Source organism: Sabethes cyaneus, chromosome 1 (genome assembly GCF_943734655.1).
Source record: "Sabethes cyaneus chromosome 1, idSabCyanKW18_F2, whole genome shotgun sequence".
Classification (NCBI taxonomy): domain Eukaryota; kingdom Metazoa; phylum Arthropoda; class Insecta; order Diptera; family Culicidae; genus Sabethes; species Sabethes cyaneus.
Window position 1 is genome coordinate 161,660,212 of NC_071353.1, and position 20,662 is coordinate 161,680,873.

Consider the following 20,662-nt stretch of genomic DNA (forward strand, 5'->3'; position numbering starts at 1 on the left):
TATATCGGCGAGGGTAGAAAATTTCCACATTTCTAATTCCTCATTGGTTGAATGCTAAACGAATGAGCACATAAAAGAAGTTGTAATTGCCGCGACCGAAATATTCTTCGTCTGACTGTTACATCGTTCGCATCGTTCTGCATACGAAACTCTAATATGGCTCGTACCAAGCAAACTGCTCGTAAATCCACCGGAGGAAAGGCACCTCGCAAGCAGCTGGCCACAAAGGCGGCCCGCAAAAGTGCACCAGCAACTGGCGGAGTGAAGAAGCCTCACCGTTATCGCCCGGGAACAGTGGCTCTGCGTGAAATCCGTCGTTACCAAAAGTCGACTGAGTTGCTAATCCGCAAGCTTCCGTTCCAACGTTTGGTTCGTGAAATTGCCCAGGATTTCAAGACCGATTTGCGTTTCCAAAGCTCTGCTGTTATGGCTCTCCAGGAAGCCAGCGAAGCCTATCTGGTCGGTCTGTTCGAAGACACCAACCTGTGTGCCATCCACGCCAAGCGTGTTACCATCATGCCGAAGGACATCCAGCTTGCTCGCCGTATCCGTGGCGAACGTGCTTAAGACAATCGATTTTCAGTTTTAGTTCAACAAACGGCCCTTATAAGGGCCACAAACAAATTTAATGAAGGTTCAAAATGACGTTTCTCCCAGTAACAAAAAATTTAACAGTTAGCTACATCTAGAAATATCATCAAAATGTGTTGCTACTCATTTTACAATCTTTTATAATACTAGTTATTTTTGCATTTTAAATAACCAGTTTATTTTCGCGGTACCAAACATTTTTAATTTAGTTGCGAACTTACACGGCTTTCTTCAAGTCAGAATATAAACAGTTTTACTCATTGCGTTTCTTTCAGATGATTTTATTTCCCCTAATTTTCTATTCTGTACGCTTCATTAAATTCAATCGCAGTTTTTTATACCTTTCCCTATATTTTAAAATCGTAGAATTACTGTAGGAAGTGTATGGAAATTTTCGCTACAGATCCTATGAACTATTTTCTTTCACATATTAAAATCGTGACTATATGATACTTAATAATAATTGCTAGCAAATCACTCTCGTCAGACCTATTTAATTAATCAGTTCCGTTGGATTGAAATTTAATCGGGTATGACAAGAAAATTACTAGTCAAAAGCAAATCCCAAGTTGTCTTCCAATTTATGCATCGCATAACTACATAGAAATCTGCCACAAAAGACGATCGATCATTAAGACTGTTGCAGCGGGCTTTTAACCCAATCTGGCATACAAAAATAAACTACATAGAAATATACTTTTCTGTTCTACATACCGATCGGACCCGGTTTCAAACAAAATTTCGCATCTATGTAGGTATTATGCTAATCGAAACGGCCCGACCGAATTAAATCGTCATCTAAATTAGCGTGTCTAGAATTTGTGTATTGTTGAAAAGGTCTCTGTAAGCGCCAAACGAATGTACCATGAAATCAGTTACATTAGTTTTGTTTATTACAAGATGTGCCGCAGCTTGATACAATCTGCAACATTTATAATTAAGTTCCTTTTAGGGAGAAAACTCAATTTCTTCTTCATTTATTCAGGTGTTGGCCCTGATAAGGGCCGATTGTTGGATGATTGAAAGGAACACATCTACTTCGAGCTCGTGTACTTGGTGACCGCCTTGGTACCTTCTGAGACGGCATGTTTGGCCAATTCACCTGGCAACAACAGACGAACGGATGTCTGAACCTCGCGAGAGGTGATCGTAGACCGCTTGTTGTAGTGAGCCAAACGTGAAGCCTCAGCTGCGATGCGCTCGAAGATATCATTAACGAAGCTGTTCATGATGCTCATAGCCTTAGACGAAATTCCAGTATCGGGGTGGACCTGCTTCAGGACCTTGTAGATGTAAATGGCGTAGCTCTCCTTACGACGAGGCTTCTTTTTCTTCTTATCGCCCTTCGCGATGTTCTTCTGAGCCTTGCCCGACTTCTTGGCAGCCTTTCCACTCGTTTTCGGTGCCATAATGATGATACACGTTTGCTTGCTTACTTCAAAATAATGCATGCGCGGTGAGGTAGTGCTGTTTTATTCGAACAAAGCCCACTTTAGTAGCTCCACCCTTTTTTCCTATTCTGCCATTCCATTACCTACGTAGCACGGCCTTGTTGTCGATTCTTGTCGCTTGCTCATATATATAATAAGAGGTAAGTCGGCGAATGGCATTATTTAGACGCTGTTCGAGTTACTGTTAGCATCAAATCAAATCACAAGTTCCAATCATGTCTGGACGTGGTAAAGGAGGAAAAGTCAAGGGAAAGGCAAAGTCCCGTTCATCTCGTGCTGGGCTCCAGTTCCCAGTAGGCCGTATTCACCGTCTGCTCCGAAAGGGCAACTATGCCGAGCGCGTCGGTGCTGGAGCACCCGTCTATCTGGCTGCCGTAATGGAATACTTGGCAGCTGAAGTGTTGGAACTGGCAGGAAATGCGGCCCGTGACAACAAGAAGACCCGAATCATCCCCCGTCATCTACAATTGGCCATTCGCAATGATGAAGAATTAAACAAACTCCTCTCCGGTGTCACCATTGCTCAAGGAGGTGTTCTTCCCAACATTCAAGCTGTTCTCTTGCCTAAGAAGACCGAGAAGAAGGCTTAGAGATTTCCAGCTATTGAGTTAATATCAAAAAATCCGTCCTTATCAGGACGACAAACATCTATTTATGAAGATTTAAAAGATTTCGCTCACTGGTTCCTAATTCAACTATACATATTACAAGTAATAGCGTACTGATAATTGCAATGAATCCATTCTCACTCACTAAACAGAACGCCTGTTAGAAAGCTCCATTTTGTCGTGATTGTATTGAACTTGTTTGGATTGTGAATTGCCTTTAATTTCTCAGTTATTCACATAGCAGCAAATGATATATTAACGTTCTAATTTTCAAAAACATTGTTTTGACTTCGACATAAAGTGCTGAATAAACATAGAGTTACCAAATTGGTATACATCGGACGCTTAAACGGGTCCAGTTTACAACATTCAAGTTTTTAGTTTTCATACAAAGCTTAGAAGATCTGGTGCATTATTTTGCATACGAATGATTACATTGAAACTTTCATTGTTTGCTTGTAGTGATGTCCGGTAATCGCTCGATTAATCGAGTAATCGATTACAGCATGGAATAATCGAATAATTTCTAATCGAATAACGCCTAACACATAATCGAACTAATCGATTACAGTCGCATCGATTACTGACACGAATACTGCTTTTTGAGGTTTATGCTTGCTGAACTCAAAATGACGTGAAGCCCACATGGTAATTTTAACGGAAAGCTTAAATTAAACTTGTCGCGACTTCGAAGCTATACACGTTCTCTTTTACCCTCATGGAACTGGCCATCAGCGATGTCAGATCTTCAGATTTTTGTGCATGCTTGTGAGTGTGAGAGAAGAATGCTTTAAGATCTTTCTGTTTCTCGCACTCTTTAAGAAATTCCTATCTTGCTTTTGCTTCATTCATAGACTAAACTTATCCAACTGGCAGCACCTTACCTTCGTATGTTGTACAGAACTGTTATCATTTTCCTGCTTCGGAAAAGTCGGGTATTTCCGGTTTCCGCAAACAAGTGGTACCAATTACAAGTAATAAACCCACTAGCAATAAAATTAGGTTACAAAGGGAATCAAAACAAAACACACAAAAACGTCAAACCAGAGTTGAGGTTAGGCACCGTGCAAAGGTTTATCCATGATATCTTTTATGTGCGAGAAAAAAAGAGAAAGAAATATTTCTGTTTATGTTTTCACCGTTTTCACGCAACTTTTGACGGTCTTGACAACTCGGCATAGAGATTCCGTGTAAAGGCCCAAACAGAATGCTGCATCAACGCACCCGTCAGTGTCAATTTGACAGTAAACCCATTGGAACTGTCAGAATAAAGCAGGCCGATGCGCTGACGCAGCATTCTGTTTAGCCCCCCCTTCTCTGTAACGAGATGCAGTGAACGTCAGCGACAGCATGTCCTGGGCTCAAAATTTGACAGCGGGCCCAAATCAGACTGTTCGCAGTTGAGTGAAACGCAGTGCTGACATGCTATCTCATTTTCGCATACACGAGATGTTGGCAGCGAAAACATGGTTGCCTGCCGATGGGGTGGTTTGGCCCTTAAGTGAAGTGCGAACAAACTTAAAACTCTCTTTGGCAAGGCAAACAGAGACTAATCGAATTCGCATGCGTGGGATTTCGCATGAGAACGAAAAGGTTCAAATATCTCTTTTTACATTTGTCATCGTGAATCATTTTTAAAATATTAGTTCTGTTGGTTGGTCTCGCTGGTTTCCGGTTTCTGTGCTATTATTTGAAATAACTTATTTTTCATTCTCATAGTCACACGGGTACGCGTACATGTGGATGTGTTTTGCTTTTTGGTTGGAGATAGCCCATAGTTGATTTTTCGACTAACGAACCGTCCAATTAACAAATCCTTAAGCAAGCGAATCATTGCTGTATTTGATTTGAGCCAAAGCTTTTTTGAAAATTCATTTCGACAACTACCGCATACTAAACTGCTTCTCAGTTTACAGATACAACTTGTTTTTACAGGACAGGTCAGTAATAACTAAAGCGAGGATACCATTTTCAAGCTTGAACGATACTTATAGACTGTTGCTATCCAATGAAGCAATAGCGCACGTAATACAAGACATAAGTAGGTCAGTGAAATTCTCCCACAACGGACTTTGTTGATTTAGAGTTCCAAATAATACACCCCCAAGTTGGTCGCACCAGCTTTGTTGGATGAGTTATCCAACATACAGATAAAAAGTTATTTTCATTGAAAATAATTTTACAAATAAAAACCAGGATTTCAATGAATTTTTATCTAAAAATACTGGAAACCATCTGCCGTCAGCAATCCCAAATCTATCAACAGCAAGAAAGTTACAATGCAACGGTGTTCGATTTTTACTACGCTTTATCCACCACCTATACTGCCGCTACTCACATAACAGTCCCATTTTCTTTGGAGTTTCCTATATAAATGGGACTGTCATGCGAGTAGCGGCAGTATACACAACGAGTAATCGAAGTTTCGTCGATTACCCGATTAATCACAGACGATTAATCGTGTCGAATAACAATTGATAAAAAACTATTCGATTACTCGTTAATCGATTAACTGAGAAAATCGGACATCACTATTTGCTTGTTTACTATTTAACTGCGAAAATAAACTTAACTTCTGCGACCTTGGCATTTCCAGATTCCAGCACACCACAAACGACTTTCATGGCGCGATGGCGGATTGCTGTAAAGTACGGCACTGCGACTCGCGTCGCGAGACATTATACAAAAGAAAACAGACGCTAGCACCTAGCGGTGCAGTGCCAGTCCAGATCGTATTCGTGTTCCCAACCTTTCTTAACAAAGCTGCAGCGTGCCCCATGAAGTAATTTGCGATTTCGTCACTAGCCAGAATGACATTAGCTGAGGATCGGTTATGTTGGAGTGAGAGGGGAGCGAAGAGTGGAGGAGAGGATCCGGGAGTTTGATATTTGATGTTTGTGATATTGTGCTTTGCAAGAAATCTTTTCATTCTCGGAAAGTTCATAGCAAGCTGTCAAAATAATTCAGTATTGAGCGAAGCTGACGAATTTTCGTTAATTGAATATCGATATTTTTCACATATCGATACGTATACCCAGTTGAAAGCATAATCAGCAAAATTGCTCGCATCACGTGACGATCAGCATTTTACATTTATTTTATAACACTCCGTATAACGTGTTAACATTTACAGAGCTGTTGTATTTATTTATATGCATACCGAAATTAACTATATTTCGAAAAAATCTCTATCGAGATTTCGTCCACAAATGTCGATACCAGTTATATCGATACATTATCGCCCAATGCTGAGCTCGCCAAATATTGAAGGATGTGCTTTTTTCCAGAGGTGCCATACAAATAGATCAATTTCTATTGTTTAGATTATTTGCATCACCATTCCGTACTTCTTAAATTTTGTTACTATTTACACCAATTTTTGTACTTATGATTTATATAAAACAGATTTTTGAATGTAAGAGGCTAAAAGAAGTTTTTTATGGTAGTTTTAGTTGCTAAAGCATCAGTAACAATTGCACATATAAACTGAAAAATATTTGGCCACCTTTCCTTGTTCTCGTTGCGGTGATTGACGATGCGGACTACCGCCGCAACACAATGAAAATTTATGTAAATAACCGCAATATTATTCCTACTGCAAACAGCCTCAGCGAGGGCCTCAGCTAATGTCAAAAAATCTTTATATGTGTGCGTGGTGGAATACTTCATGTAGTAGAATCGAAAAAAATCGTATCACATATTGTCAATTGCAAGGAAAATTGTCCAATCAATAAGTGCGCAATCGCTCATAAAAGTGTTATTTTAGCTTAAATCGTTTCGGTCTCTTCGGCGCACTTATTGCTTGGAAGATAACGAAAAAGTGCGCCGAAGATACCGAGGCGATTTAATGTAAAATAGCACTTTTATTAGCGATATCGCACTTTGGATAGTACAATTTTCCTTGCAATTGACAATACACATGTGTATAAAGCTGCCTGCGGTGCGGAATGAGGAAGCAGAGATGCCAGATTTTTGCTGAAAACCTGCATCTACTCGAAACTGCTCGAAATAATTCGCTAAATCTGCACCAAAGGGGTTTTAACAGCAATGATTACTACCAAAGGATTTCCAGCGTTTCCAGCAAGGCGTATCAGCGCGTAGTAACCAGTGATTACTTTTGTAATCATTTACGAATTAGGTAATCAGTATAGTAATCAATGATAGTCTTAAGTAATCATGATTAATTTTTAGTAATCACAAGAGATTGATTACTGGTAATCAGTAAAGTAATCAAAAGTAACTTTTTTATAAGGTACGTAGTAATCATTGCTGTTGGAAACCCCTACGCACCTTAGGAAAAAGTAAAGAAAAAAGTTACCTTTGATTATGAAGTAATTTGCGGTTTCGTCACCAACGAGAATGACATTTGCTGAGGATCGCTTATGTAGGAGTGAGAGGGGAGCAAAGAGTGGAGGAGGGGATCCGGGAGTTTGGAATTTGATGTTGTTGATATTACTCCTACTGCAAACAGCCTCAGCGAGGGCCTCAGCTAATGTCAAAAAATCTTTATATGTGTGCGTGGTGGAATACTTCATTGGATGAAGTATTCCACCACGCACACATATAAGGATTTTTTGACATTAGCTGAGGCCCTCGCTGAGGCTGTTTGCAGTAGGAATAATATCAAAAACATCAAATATCAAACTCCCGGATCCTCTCCTCCACTCTTCGCTCCCCTCTCACTCCTACATAACCGATCCTCAGCTAATGTCATTCTGGTTAGTGACGAAACCGCAAATTACTTCATTGCGATCTTCACCCTCAATTCGACTGCGCAGTTCTAGACAGAATTAACAAAAGGGCGAATGTCGCAAATGTAACCAAACCGGGTGAGAGTCAATGAGGCTTAAAAAGGTGTGGCAGATGAAGACATTTGATGGTATTAGTAGCGAAAAATCAGAAAACGACGTCAAACTACAAAAACAAACCGCGTCGGACAATGGGGTTTGTTTTTGGAGTTTTACGTCACGCTTCATCGTGATTGGTCGATTTACGATTTCACCCACATCATGATGAAATTTCTTCATTGCACTAACACCACTCAACCAACTTTGCCACACCTGTATATATCACATTGGGTGAGAGTTACTTTTTGCTGGACAAGCATATACGTACACGCGATTGTTGCTGTTGCTGTTGGTTTTTCCATGACGTTTTTCAAACTGGGGGAAAACAAACCACCAACACAATCGCAAATTAGCAAGCTCTATTTTGGGCTACAAACGTCAAATTTGTTTACGTTTAACAAAATACATTGGCGCTTTCTATTTGAAAGAATAAAATTTATTCTAATCTCTTCGTTTAACTTGTGCAGAAGAAAAAACAATTTTAACGTTTGGTGATTGAACACCAGTTGTTGGTTTTGCCGGCTGAATTATGGTGCGGAAGTGCTGCGTAATCAGCTGCAGATTATCTGCGCGGCATGCAGGTCCAGCGGTATCGTTTCACAGGTACGACTTTAACAACAATTATTTTAAATTTATTTACTTATCCGAATAAATATTTTTTAGGATTTCAAAAGACATCAGCATGGTCGTCATCGTTGGAAAGGAATGGAATTGAATTACAATTAACAAGGTCACCAGTGTCTATATGCTCGAATCACTTTATTAACGACGACTTCATCATATCTGGTAGAGGCAAACATCTGCGACGTAGCGCCGTTCCCCGGTTCGGTATTATTGACCCGGAAAAACGGTAAATGTTAAAATATAATGTAAATAACTATAAACCATCAGATATCTTTCAGTAATAAAAACATTCGGAGCAATTTTGTGAATTCCAACCGACCGCTGGAACCAACTGGTAAAATTTCAATACCACCATCGAATTCTACTGATGAGAATTGTCAAAACAATCAAAGCATTGCTGAACCGTCCATATCTTACTACAACTATTCACCACCGGATATAGGGGTAATAGGGGCATAATGAGCATACGGGGCAAAATGGGCCATCGTTCGTTTGGGCATATTGGGCAATCAATTTCGCTAATTTGATTAATGAACTTGTTGATAATGTTCTTAATAAGCATCTCAACAAAAATCACGTCCAAATTCGTTGACATGTCTGAGATATTGAGAAAAAGCTCGAGCCGATTCAGGATTGTAAAAATACTATAAGAATTGCAACCCACAAAATAAGCTCTATAGCCATTTGTTGCGTGCTATGGACTTCTCCACTCCATGTAAGGTTACTATTACCATATATGAACAATTACTTTGTATAATTGAGATATTTTTTTTGTTTTATCGCATTATTATAATTATTTTTGATTAGCATAGCTGTAAGGGGCATAATGAGCATGCCTGGCAATGTATTTGTACATAACCAATAAAGGGTGGAAAGTAATATAAACATAAAAATGACACAGTCAAGTATAATGTTGCGTAATTGTAAGCAACAATCAACCCGAAAATAGTGCTTACAGAGCAAAAGTTGTGTCTTTCATCTATGCCACTTCAACTGCCATGTTGCCTATGTTGTTCAACTGAAAAAAAATCGTTAAATAGAAACAATCATTAAACAACCGCTGAATGAAATCAAAATAGTCACCATTTCTCTTTTCTTCTATATGATATAATCTTTTATGTTATTTTCCAGTAAAAACTGGCTAAAATGATAAGTTTAACTAACGTGCCCATATTGCCCCGTATAGTGGCCCATTATGCCCCGTATGGGTTTTGAACGAAGCAAAAAGTATCATTTTTTAAACATTTAAATTTGATGGCTGTTCATAGTCAAGCAATATTCTAACATTGTTAATTTATCAAAGACATGTCAAATCGTAAGTTTATGGCAATTATTAGAATTTTGATTACGCACTACATGTTTTATGAAGCGTTTTGCTTAGGTGGCCCATATTGCCCCTACTACCCCTATATACTATTACCACCGCCTTTAAAGGGCAAACAGATGGCGTACGGCCTAGGCCCTTGAATACAAGTCGACCGGAACCTGTCAGTTTGTATTTTAGTTCCGTGCCTCAGTCATTTGCTCAAGCTCAATCAAGCTTGGATTCAGAGAAGGAAAACGGCCATGTTCAGCGTAATGGTTCTTTATATGAAAAATTGAAGTGGTAAAACGTCTCGTTACTAAGTAATTTACAATTTTATTTCCTGCTTTTATTAACAGCTCACAAACCAAATTCGAAACAATCTGTGGACAATGTGACCATATGAAACAAGCTACGCTAGGCTCATTACCGATTCGGTATCCGGGTGATATCGATGTTAAGGATTTGCACAATCCGGCTGTAGCGAAAATTGCATATTCTCTTACATACTCAAAGTTAATGGAAGCAAGAAAAGCAAACGAAACTTTGAAAAAACAGAACATACGATTTAAAAGCAAAATTAAACGCCTGGAAGCAGACTTAAAAGCGGTACAAAAGCAGTTGTCGGAAGTCGCCATCCTTGGAGGTAAATTATAGGTAGTGGTGCACTTGTACAATGTTGTCAGTTGATAATTTTCGTTTTAGATTAGCTGATCTGGCGCGATTTTGATCGGAATTCAAAATTAAATGATACCTAACTGATGGAGCGAACATAAAGGTCGAATGTCATTTTGAAATTTAAAAAGACAAACCGATTTGCTTTGCCGAAGGTTATGTTGCCATATGACATATTGCTGAAGTCTGTATTTATTTTCTCTGATGTCAATGTTAAGGCAAATGGCCAAAATGTTTGGTATGATGATCTATGATGTTTTGTACCTTACTGCCTTATACTGAGTTGACGGTCAAATAAACATTGGCATCACTACGGATCCCTCCTATCTTGTCTTGTGTTACCCATCATTTTCGAAAGAAATTAATCTAAATGCTTGATTATTGAAACTATGTAAAGAATTGCAAGCAACTAGCTGACGCAAAGCAGCAAATGAAACGTTTCCACATCGTGCAGAACATTCCAAAAGATGGTACCTGAACAGTTGGAAATTTTTCTTATATATTGACAAAACTATAGCTATTTAAGCCATTTTAATAATATGAAATCAACACATGTAGTGATTAAATTTTTAAATAGCTAGAATTTTGTCAATATATGAAAAATTTGCAACTGTTTTGAATATGGTGTTAACACAATACTAGATTGTACACCAATTATACTACTTCATAAACGTTAGCTTGAGGTCTGGTTGCTATAAGAGTCGCTAATTTTCGTGATTTTCGTCGCTTTGAGAATCGCTGCGTCACGTTACATGCAGAAATATCCCTTCCATTCCATGTAAAACAACAGCACCGAACAAATTCTTGCAGTAGGGGATTGTTTCCGGCTGTGAAACACCCATCATTTTTGACGTATTTATCAAACTAGCACTACCAAATTACTACCAACAAAACCTGTTTGGCTGTTTCACAACCGGGGACTATCGCCTACCTATATGGATGCAATTTGGCAAAAGGAAAAAATGACCGCTCACTTTTGATGACGTTTCACTTTCAGGACATCAATTTAGACTTGATTCAATGTTTCAAGATAAACTCGGTTGAACAAAAGGGGTGGTTTTATACTATACTATAACAAAATTGTTTACTATCAAATCAAATAAGACCAGGTGAAATGTTCAAAAGCCGTGGGTGAAGAATTCGGCTTTTGAATTTTTCAGACAGGTTTTGACTTTACCCATTCATTTCAAGTGGATAGAACAATTTTGATGCCCATTCCAGTTAATTTGTATTGGGCTTGGGTACAAATTGTCTCCAGATTTCTCTTGAGTTTAGCCAACTGCATGTCTTCTACAATGCAATAGGCGGCGGCTTAGCCGAGCCAGAGACTGTAGGTGTAGCCACGTCATCACCAAAATTTCCATAAACTGCTCGGCAGACAATTTAGCAGCAGGTTGCAGTGTGAGCCCCTGGACTCGGGGGTGTTTTACTGTGTTCGTTTGCAGCAAGCGGTAACGAAGGGAAATCCGTGGGGGTATTGGAATTGGAGGGAGAAGTGGTTCTTCTATTGCCCGGTTGGTTACTCGACGACGCCTGTTTTCTGATGGCTTTGTACTCGTTTCGTTTGGGACAGGATCAAGCGGGACATGTTTGACCATAATGAGCGGTAATTTCACTTTGGTCTCCACAGTGGATGACATTTAAATGTTTTCGATGGAACCTCCTCGAGGGTTCCCAAATCCTTCTAGTTCGCTCACATTAACGGCAGTTGGAGCAACGCTGCTTTGTGCCCCCGGAGCTAGTGCAGAAGGTGATGCATAATTTACATTGGCCTGAGCGAGTTGCTCTAGGCTTTTGTTTTGTTGACGCTTGGAGCTGGGCTTTGAGTCACCCGAGCGTCGTTTGCGCTTGGACACCGCGCGACGCGAGGACGGAGATAAAACAGAGAATCGAAACGGAACACGAGAAAAAGAAAAACAACCGACTGGGATGGATGAACGGGAAAGAATGAAAAAAATGTATGACGTTCGTTTTTATGCCTGCGAGGGATGTTTCCATGTTTCTCACTTCTGATTGGTAGAACAGTAGAAGAGCATACAGTATAAGAGGTCAAACCGTTTTTTCCATCATTCTTTGTTTGATTCTCAAAACGCTCGCATCGTCCCTAAACCGAAAATGGCTCGTACCAAGCAGACTGCTCGTAAATCCACCGGAGGAAAGGCTCCTCGCAAGCAGTTGGCCACAAAGGCGGCTCGCAAAAGCGCCCCGGCAACTGGAGGAGTGAAGAAGCCTCATCGTTATCGTCCAGGAACGGTCGCTCTGCGTGAAATCCGTCGCTACCAGAAGTCCACTGAGCTTCTGATCCGCAAGCTTCCGTTCCAACGTTTGGTTCGTGAAATTGCCCAGGACTTTAAGACCGATCTTCGTTTCCAGAGCTCGGCTGTCATGGCTCTCCAGGAAGCTAGCGAAGCCTATCTGGTCGGTCTGTTCGAAGATACCAACCTGTGCGCCATCCACGCCAAGCGTGTTACCATCATGCCAAAGGACATCCAACTGGCTCGCCGCATCCGTGGTGAACGTGCCTAAGGCTCTATCGGCTTTTGTTTGATCTCATACAACAAACGGCCCTTATAAGGGCCAACAGATACGTCTCATGAAGATCTAAAGGAATTTTCTCTTAGATTAATTTTTTAATGGCATGTAATTGAAAAGTACCGTTTTATTTATTTCGTCTAGTGGATTACATAAAATATTCACCAATAAAGGAAATGCTGTCCAGTTCACAATAGAAATGGTTTTTGGGCGAATATGTGTGTGAGATAAAGGGCCGTATAGAACAAAACAGTTTGCTTTGCCTTTCCCGTGTAAATCTTATGACCTAATTGTATGGATTCCATACCACGTCGCAATATTCCACGATTGACTGAAGCGTTTAATTAACCAGCATTGAATTTTCCTTGTTCATGATCATAGTTTTTATTGTATATGTTACTTTACAATCCATCTGACTTGGGTATAAAAAGAAAACTAACACTAATCGTTCATTCTGTGTTAACCAAAACGGCTAAATGTTGTTTTTTATATTTTACTTTTTGATTTTTAATTGATAATTGTTCAGCTATTTTCCTTCTTTATATGTTGATTTGTGTTGTTCAATACGCTATATTTTCCTAGATTTCAACCTTGTCAATGATGATTACATTATTTGATAGGAATTATATTACCAATAATAAAAACCTTCCTAACCTAAACAAACAACTTATCTGATGCGTTCAAATTTTGAGTTATTTCGCATACCGAGTGTGAACACCTCTCTTCGTATTTTAGTTTATATATCCATTAAACTTGGTATCAAGAATATCCAGGGCAGCTAGTTCGTGCACTTCACCTTTTCTCGTCCAGAGGGGCAGGTTCAAATAAATATGATTTACTATGCTCGCCATTTCGAAATCGGTGTTTTTGGTTTAAAAATCCGTAAATTAAAAAAAAAATTTAATCTGCGTTACATTATGAGGAAAATTAGAATTTTAATGCTTTTGCAGTTTTGAACAATAATATGGTGCATTCAATAGTATCCATGCGCTTCGTAAATTTTGATTGTGATGCAGAGTGATTTCCGTTTTGTAACAACTTTACCTTCCAATTTGCGTGTCATTTCGATTCTAGCGATAAAATTGATAAACCATTCTTCAACATGCAGCATGCGATGTGATGTGATTTTCAAAAATATGCACAGATTCCGAACAAGCTTCTAAAACAGGGATCGATGTTAGACAATTTATTATTTCAAAAAGTTGTCTTATACTTAGATCAAAACATTTTTTCAAAAAATTCAAAATATTGAAACCGAAGCTTCATTGTTGAGTGACGATTTGCAATTTAGGTGCTCTGAGCCGTTACTTTTTTGATCGTACAAAGTTCAACCAATTAAACCTCTAATAATTAAAGTTATTAGAATTAAAGCTGAAAAATAAATTAAGGTGAATCTTTCGTCTTGTAAACAAATGTATTTAGAATAAGTAACAAGTGAATATCCTGGAGAAAAATATTTTCTAACTCATCAAATATCGAATTTGTCGTCCTTATAAGGACGGTTTTTCGGTGAAGCGACAGTTGGAATTACATATTTAAGCCTTCTTTTCGGTCTTTTTGGGCAGCAAAACGGCTTGGATGTTCGGCAGAACACCTCCCTGGGCAATGGTCACACCGGACAGGAGTTTGTTCAACTCTTCGTCGTTGCGGATGGCCAGTTGCAGATGACGGGGGATGATTCTGGTCTTTTTGTTGTCACGGGCTGCATTTCCTGCCAATTCAAGAACTTCAGCTGCCAGATATTCCATCACGGCAGCCAAATAGACGGGTGCTCCGGCACCAACGCGCTCGGCATAGTTTCCCTTCCTGAGCAGACGGTGAATACGGCCTACCGGGAATTGGAGACCAGCACGAGTCGAACGGGACTTTGCCTTTCCCTTAACTTTTCCTCCTTTGCCGCGTCCAGACATGTTGCTAGAGTTTTAGTTTACGACGTTACGTAGAAACGAAATAGCGTTGAATGATGCCTGTTTTACAGTTCGCCCCTCGTTTTATATCCGAGCACGAGGCAAATATAGACCAAGGGGTCGGGCTACGTAGGTAATGAAATGGTACAAATAGAAAAAAGGGACGGCTTTCTGATTCGTTACCTGCTTGTATAAAAGAGGGTCTGCATAGGCAAACATCATCAGTTTTTGTTAGGAAGGCTAAACTAAACTATAGAAATGGCACCGAAAACCAGTGGAAAGGCCGCTAAAAAGTCTGGCAAGGCCCAGAAAAACATCACTAAGGGAGACAAGAAAAAGAAGAAGCCACGCCGCAAGGAGAGCTACGCTATCTACATCTACAAGGTCCTGAAGCAGGTCCACCCGGATACTGGTATCTCCTCGAAGGCCATGAGCATCATGAACAGCTTCGTCAATGATATCTTCGAGCGCATTGCTGCTGAGGCTTCCCGGCTGGCTCACTATAACAAACGCTCTACGATCACCTCTCGTGAGGTTCAAACTTCCGTTCGTCTGTTGCTGCCGGGAGAATTGGCCAAACACGCCGTCTCTGAGGGCACTAAGGCCGTCACCAAGTACACAAGCTCCAAGTAAATCGTTTCAGGCCAGGCTTATGATTTTGCAACAATCGGCCCTTATAAGGGCCAACACATAATTTTCGAAGAAGTAAAATTGATTTGATCACTGTGGTTTAGCTTGCAATATTTCAAATCTTTTGCAGGTAGGGTACTGGTTATTCATGTAGCTTTGTCACCGTCATTTCGATACTGAAATTCCCATGCAGAAAATGCTGGAAAACTACTCGTTCGAAATAAATCGGGTTAGGTGAATCGACGCTAACTGAGGTTTTTAATTTTTAGACGAAAGCATTGCATTATCTTACCTGTTGTGTTCGGCTACCGAACAAGAATTTTAATCCATGTTTTCTAGCCGGGACAATGTAACACTTATATCCATTTATGACCATAAAATTGGCTCAATTCAATCCGGTGCCTGCGGAGACGCGTCCTTTCCACAACACGCTACAAAACGGTGAACTTTTCGAATGTAACTAATAATTTTACAGTATTAAGCATTAAGCATTAAATATATTTCAGTAACAATAATTTTACCAATATTTTCGTTAAGTGTACATTTTAAGTGATTTAGATTTGGTCATCTATTTTATCTTTGGTTCTTCATTAATCACATTGTGATTAGTTTTGATTTAGCCTTTTTATCGGTGAGATCGAGTTTTTGTTGTGATTTGACAAGTAGTTTTATAACAAAACCTTAAACTAAACTTAAACCCAAAGACTAAACTAAGATTTAATCAAATAATGAGTTAATAAGATCGTACTCCGAGGTACGGCATTTTTGACAAGTCTTCTAGCATTGTTTGAAATTTAACATCTAATTTATCAAATTTTGCTATTCTGTGCACTGTTACCGTTCTTGTGAGATAGGGCAGTTTTTTTTAAATGTGTTAAATTGATTTTTATTTTTTTTTTATTTTTAATTTTTTGTGTTTACAATAATTTTGATTTCAAGGGATATACATATTGTTTTCAGCTTTGGGTTTCTTTTGGTATTTTTAATAACTATTTTCTCTTCAGTAATTTGTTGTATCTTTTCGGAGAGATCTCCATTGGAATTAAAATAAAGCCTAACTAAAATTTGAAAATACTAATTAATTGATAATGTAACGAATGGACTGATGCTCTGATGCAATTGCCGCTTCCACAAAGGCGATGTTTGATTCTTCGATCCGCTGCTGCACAGTTTTACATCCAGCGGCACGGTGTAGATCGGTGATTCTGGTGTCGTAGGGAGCATCCAGAATGTTCCTCAGCAGCCTATTCTGCACTACCTGGAGCTTTCTTTTGTGAGTCTCCGCGCACGAACCCCACACCGGCATAGCGTAGTTCACCACAGGCGCCACAATCATTTTGAAGATTGCAATTTTGTTACGTCGGGTTAGCCGGGACCTCCGACTAGTTAGTGAGTATAGCGGCTTTATCAACCCGATACACCATTGTTTGAGGTAATCCGTGTGGGCACCGTATAGCAGCTTCTCGTCGGTTATGACACCGAGGTAGCACACCTTACTAGACCATTCGATGGGGCATCCATTTATAGTAATTCGGCAGTTCTCCGGCGGCGACAGTTTAGTGATTGACGATGTTTAAACAGAATGACCTGTGTTTTCGATTCGTTCACTTTGATTTTCCAGCTGGCGAGGTAATCCACGTATGCAGTAACTCCACGTTGCAGCCGGGCTCGATAGTCTTTTGGCAATCTCCCATTTGCCAATATCGCACTATCGTCTGCGTACAGCGCCAAGGAGGATCCACTGGGGAGCTGCGGGATGTCAGACGTAAACACACTGTAGAGGATTGGGCCCAGCAGGCTACCCTGTGGCACACCTGCTGGTATTCCAAGCAATTCCGTGTAGGTGGACACGAAAGAAACGACCGCTCAGATAGCTTTGAATTATTTTGATCAGGTAATGTGGGAACCTGTTAAGTGCCAGTTTGTGGACCAGTCCATTGTGCCACACGTTATCGAAAGCTTTTTCAACATCGAGCAGTGCCATGGCGGTGTTGTTGGAGAGCGCTTTGTTGTGCCTGATAATTTTTTCCACTCGGGCCAGCTGTTGGACTGTGGAATGCCCTTTCCTGAAACCGGATTGCTCCGGGATGATTATGTTGTTCTCTTCGATGTGTTCCATCAGGCGTCTTAATATCAGTCTTTCTAGCAGTTTGCTTACTGCTGATAAAAGAGTGATGGGCCTATAACTGATCGGCATGGTGGGATCTTTACCAGGTTTCATGATAGGAACGACCTTTCCTATCTTCCACCTCGTCGGAAAGTGTTCAAGCTGCAGGCACCTCGTAAAGATGGCCGCGAGGAACCGGTATGCTTTGCCAGAGTTTTTTCAGTACCAGATTGAAGATGACGTCATTTCCAGGGGCCTTCATATTTTTAGCTCGTTTGACTGACTCGCAGACTTCCCTTTCCGTCACCTGGGAAGTCGGGGCGACATCGGCATACCGGCCCCAATGTTGTGTGCCAGGACCAGTTTACTGGGAATCGCGTTGGCCTTTTCTAAGGGAGACACTAGTATGCCTCCACCATCATCCTTCAGGGGTGGAACTGCTTTCGGTTTCTGCTTCAAAATTTTTAAATTAACTAATGTTTATTTGAGTGTCTTGGTAGAATACCTGAAAATTTTTGCCACCTTCCAGAACGGCTTCGAATAGTCACCCATTTGACTTATGTCCGCCGAGAATTGGTCGTTGCGGATCACCGCTACCCGATCGGCGATGATTCTGCTGAGCATACCAACTTGATGTTTATCTTGTAGGCAGCCTGTACGCTGGAAGTGTCATCTGACGGTGTTGCAGCGCTGAATTAGTCGTTGGGTGTAGGCGTCAATCGCTGAGAATTGACGCCTCACCGGAACCCAACGGATGTACGTATCCTCTGCGGCATGTACGGCTTCCTCGAACAGCTGCAGTTGGTTGTCGATGGTTTCGATGAAAGACAGATCCGGTTCATTGGGCAGACGTGAGACTCCAGGCGGCTCAATGCGACCCAGTTTACCCGATGATAATCTCGTCTCATCTGCACTGGGGTTGATATCGGGCTCAGCTCGAGTTCGCACACCACTGGGTAGTGGTCGGAGCTCAGTTCTTGATAGGTGATCGGTTTGGATAGGGCCACATCAGATATGAAAACGTCCAGGGTGGAGGAAATACCAGCTGGTGAGAGAAATGTCGGTTCGTCTGGGAAGTGGACCGTAAATGTACCTGAGCTGAGGTGATATGCCAGATTACCATTTTTGTTGCATTTATGGCTCCTCCACAAGGTATGGCGAGCGTTGAGGTCACCGGCTACCACAAAACCGGTATTGGTGATAGTGAGTTTTTGAAGATCTGTGTACAGTTTGGATGTGCCGTTACTTTCAACACATTGGCGAGGACAACAGTAAATGGCGAACAGCATAATCTCGCCATGGAGGGAAGGATTGTCACGTCAATGGCTTGGATGATTTGTTTTCGGGTGCGGTAAAATTTCATAGCGGATGCCATGCTTGATGATAGCCACACCGCCGCCACTGGAGCTGGGGCGATCTAGCAGGACCATGGTGTGTTTTAGGAGTGAGAAGTTGGATGTTGGATTTAGCCTTGTTTCGGTAATTACTCCCACGTCATATTGACGTTGAATATTGAGATATTATGTTGAGCGAGAAAGCTGCTCACTTCTATCTTTTTTGCTAACACAACGAGCGTTTCAGTTGGCAATATAACCGAAGACTCGGACTTGGTCCGATTTGTTCCAGCACAGCTTCATACGATCGCAGAATTCGTTGTAGATGGGCCACAGTTCGTCAAAACCATAGAGCACATTGTTGATTTCTACTGGTTTATTTTCTGCCCTGATACGGGGGTAGAGCTTGCGTTCGCGTTGCTGTTGGTTGGTCGAGGCGTTGGGTGTGGGCGGGGGTCCCACCAGGCTCGCTTCTCCGATGTTTTGTAGGTTTGAAAAATTCTTCTCGCTTAGAGCAGGCGCGGGATGACCTTTTCTAATTTCGTTTCGACCCAGCTGGTTCGAGGTAGCCGCTTGTTGTATTTCGATGTATTCAGCACGCTTGGGACAACCGTGATCTGTAGCAGCGTGAGCACCGTCACAGTTGGCACATCGTTTGGCAGGTGTTTTTCTTGCAGTTTTTGGTCGTGTGCTGCTCACCGCAATGGTTACGACTCTTCAGATGACAGTTGGTACCGTGGCCGTGATACAGACAATTCATGCACCGTGACATCGGCACGTTTGTTGCGTTAAGCTTCTTGAGATTGGTGTACTCCTTAGCAAAGTGCACTAGACAAAATGACTCGTCCAGTGCAGCACACGCGCCTTTCCGTTTCATGATGTGAGCAGCCAGAGCAGTGAGGTTCGTTCTTCATCCAGCACAGGATGTCGTTAGGACCAGTGGGAGGCCACGAAACACTACCTGATAGGGCCGATCATTGGGCTTGTCGTGCATGTAAAATTCGTATTCACACTTATTCAGACAGGCCTTTACTTTTTAGAAATTCTCAGCCGACTAGCAGGGGATTTTGTTGCCGAATCGGGTAATTTTATGAGCCAGTTGGGCATTGAACTTTCATTTTTTCGATTAGGGCCAACTTCGCCAGTTTTTGACCACCAGAGGTGACTGCTTCTTCTCATACAAATCCGGCTTAGTGACCACAAGAGCCGGTTGGCTACTGTTAGCCTTAGGCTTCTCGGTAAATGTGCTAAAAACGTTTTTTGAAGCATTTCTGCCTCTAGTTCGTCGTCACTGACGCATGGGAGTTCTGCTTTCTTCTTCCTCCGCATGGGTTTGGTGCCCGGGGGAAACATCTCCGTCTGCGGAGTGCAGCGCCCATCCACTTGCATCTTTTTGTACGCAGCGAAGGGACTTTTTTACCGTTGGCGTTCTGGTACAGAGCGAAAGGAAAAATAAGCCATTCCGCTCAACAGTCGAGCGTTGAATGGTGAAGTACGAACACAATGCTTTCAGTCTTGTTTTATCAGCGCACAGGTTGAACTGTCGGCTCGATGTTGAACTGTTGTTCTGTGTTTGGCCATTCGATGTTTGTCCAGCCCTCAGCAGCGTACTCGGTTTTAGCGGCATTCACCTTTATTTTCCACTTGTACAGGCAGTTGATGTACGTGTCGAGCCCCATTTGGAGCTTTGACACCAGCACTCTCGTAGCTGATAGTGGTCATCTGCAAACAGGTACAATGTGCCTCCTCCAGGAAGTGGTGGGATATCTGACTTCTGATGTGTAGAGATTATAGATAATCCGTCCAAGTAAGTCCAAGCTTGCTTGTGCGATCCCAGCTGGACGTTGTAGGAATCCGAAAAAGTGCCCGCGATGCAGACTTTGGATGTTCTGCAGGTTAGGTTGCTTGCCATTGTCTTCACCAGTTCTTTACTTCGCCTCACGCGTTTTACCATTCTCTGCAACTGGTCCATAGTAGTATTCTCTCCTGAATCCAAACTGGACATCTCAGAAGATGTTGAACTCGGCGTATTCGTTCAGCCTAGTGTAGATGG

At 41.3% G+C, this 20,662-nt stretch overlaps 5 protein-coding genes and 1 long non-coding RNA gene across 6 annotated transcripts; 4 read left to right on the forward strand and 2 right to left on the reverse strand.

Annotated features, from left to right (window-relative positions):
• Nucleotides 1-156: 156 nt before the first annotated feature.
• On the forward strand, nucleotides 157-12,625 carry LOC128732372 (uncharacterized). The gene is made up of 3 exons (XM_053825621.1): nucleotides 157-559; nucleotides 2,340-2,626; nucleotides 12,128-12,625. Exons 1-3 carry the CDS (start codon nucleotides 157-159, stop codon nucleotides 12,623-12,625), a joined length of 1,188 nt encoding a protein of 395 aa, XP_053681596.1.
• LOC128745880 (histone H2B) lies at nucleotides 1,626-2,000 on the reverse strand. The gene has a single exon (XM_053842947.1). The coding sequence runs from the start codon at nucleotides 1,998-2,000 to the stop codon at nucleotides 1,626-1,628; it is 375 nt and encodes a 124-aa protein (XP_053698922.1).
• On the forward strand, nucleotides 2,258-2,851 carry LOC128745872 (histone H2A). The gene has a single exon (XM_053842939.1). The coding sequence runs from the start codon at nucleotides 2,258-2,260 to the stop codon at nucleotides 2,630-2,632; it is 375 nt and encodes a 124-aa protein (XP_053698914.1). The 3' UTR covers nucleotides 2,633-2,851.
• Nucleotides 7,918-10,376, forward strand: LOC128745982 (uncharacterized). The gene is made up of 5 exons (XR_008412539.1): nucleotides 7,918-8,100; nucleotides 8,161-8,347; nucleotides 8,400-9,727; nucleotides 9,784-10,070; nucleotides 10,130-10,376. It is a non-coding gene; the product is annotated as an uncharacterized LOC128745982 (long non-coding RNA).
• Nucleotides 12,626-14,152: 1,527 nt separating the features above from the next.
• LOC128745967 (histone H2A-like) lies at nucleotides 14,153-14,547 on the reverse strand. Its single transcript, XM_053843025.1, has one exon. It carries the CDS (start codon nucleotides 14,539-14,541, stop codon nucleotides 14,167-14,169), a length of 375 nt encoding a protein of 124 aa, XP_053699000.1. The 5' UTR covers nucleotides 14,542-14,547; the 3' UTR covers nucleotides 14,153-14,166.
• A 237-nt stretch (nucleotides 14,548-14,784) lies between these two features.
• LOC128745950 (histone H2B-like) lies at nucleotides 14,785-15,299 on the forward strand. The gene has a single exon (XM_053843009.1). It carries the CDS (start codon nucleotides 14,797-14,799, stop codon nucleotides 15,169-15,171), a length of 375 nt encoding a protein of 124 aa, XP_053698984.1. The 5' UTR covers nucleotides 14,785-14,796; the 3' UTR covers nucleotides 15,172-15,299.
• Nucleotides 15,300-20,662: the final 5,363 nt, after the last annotated feature.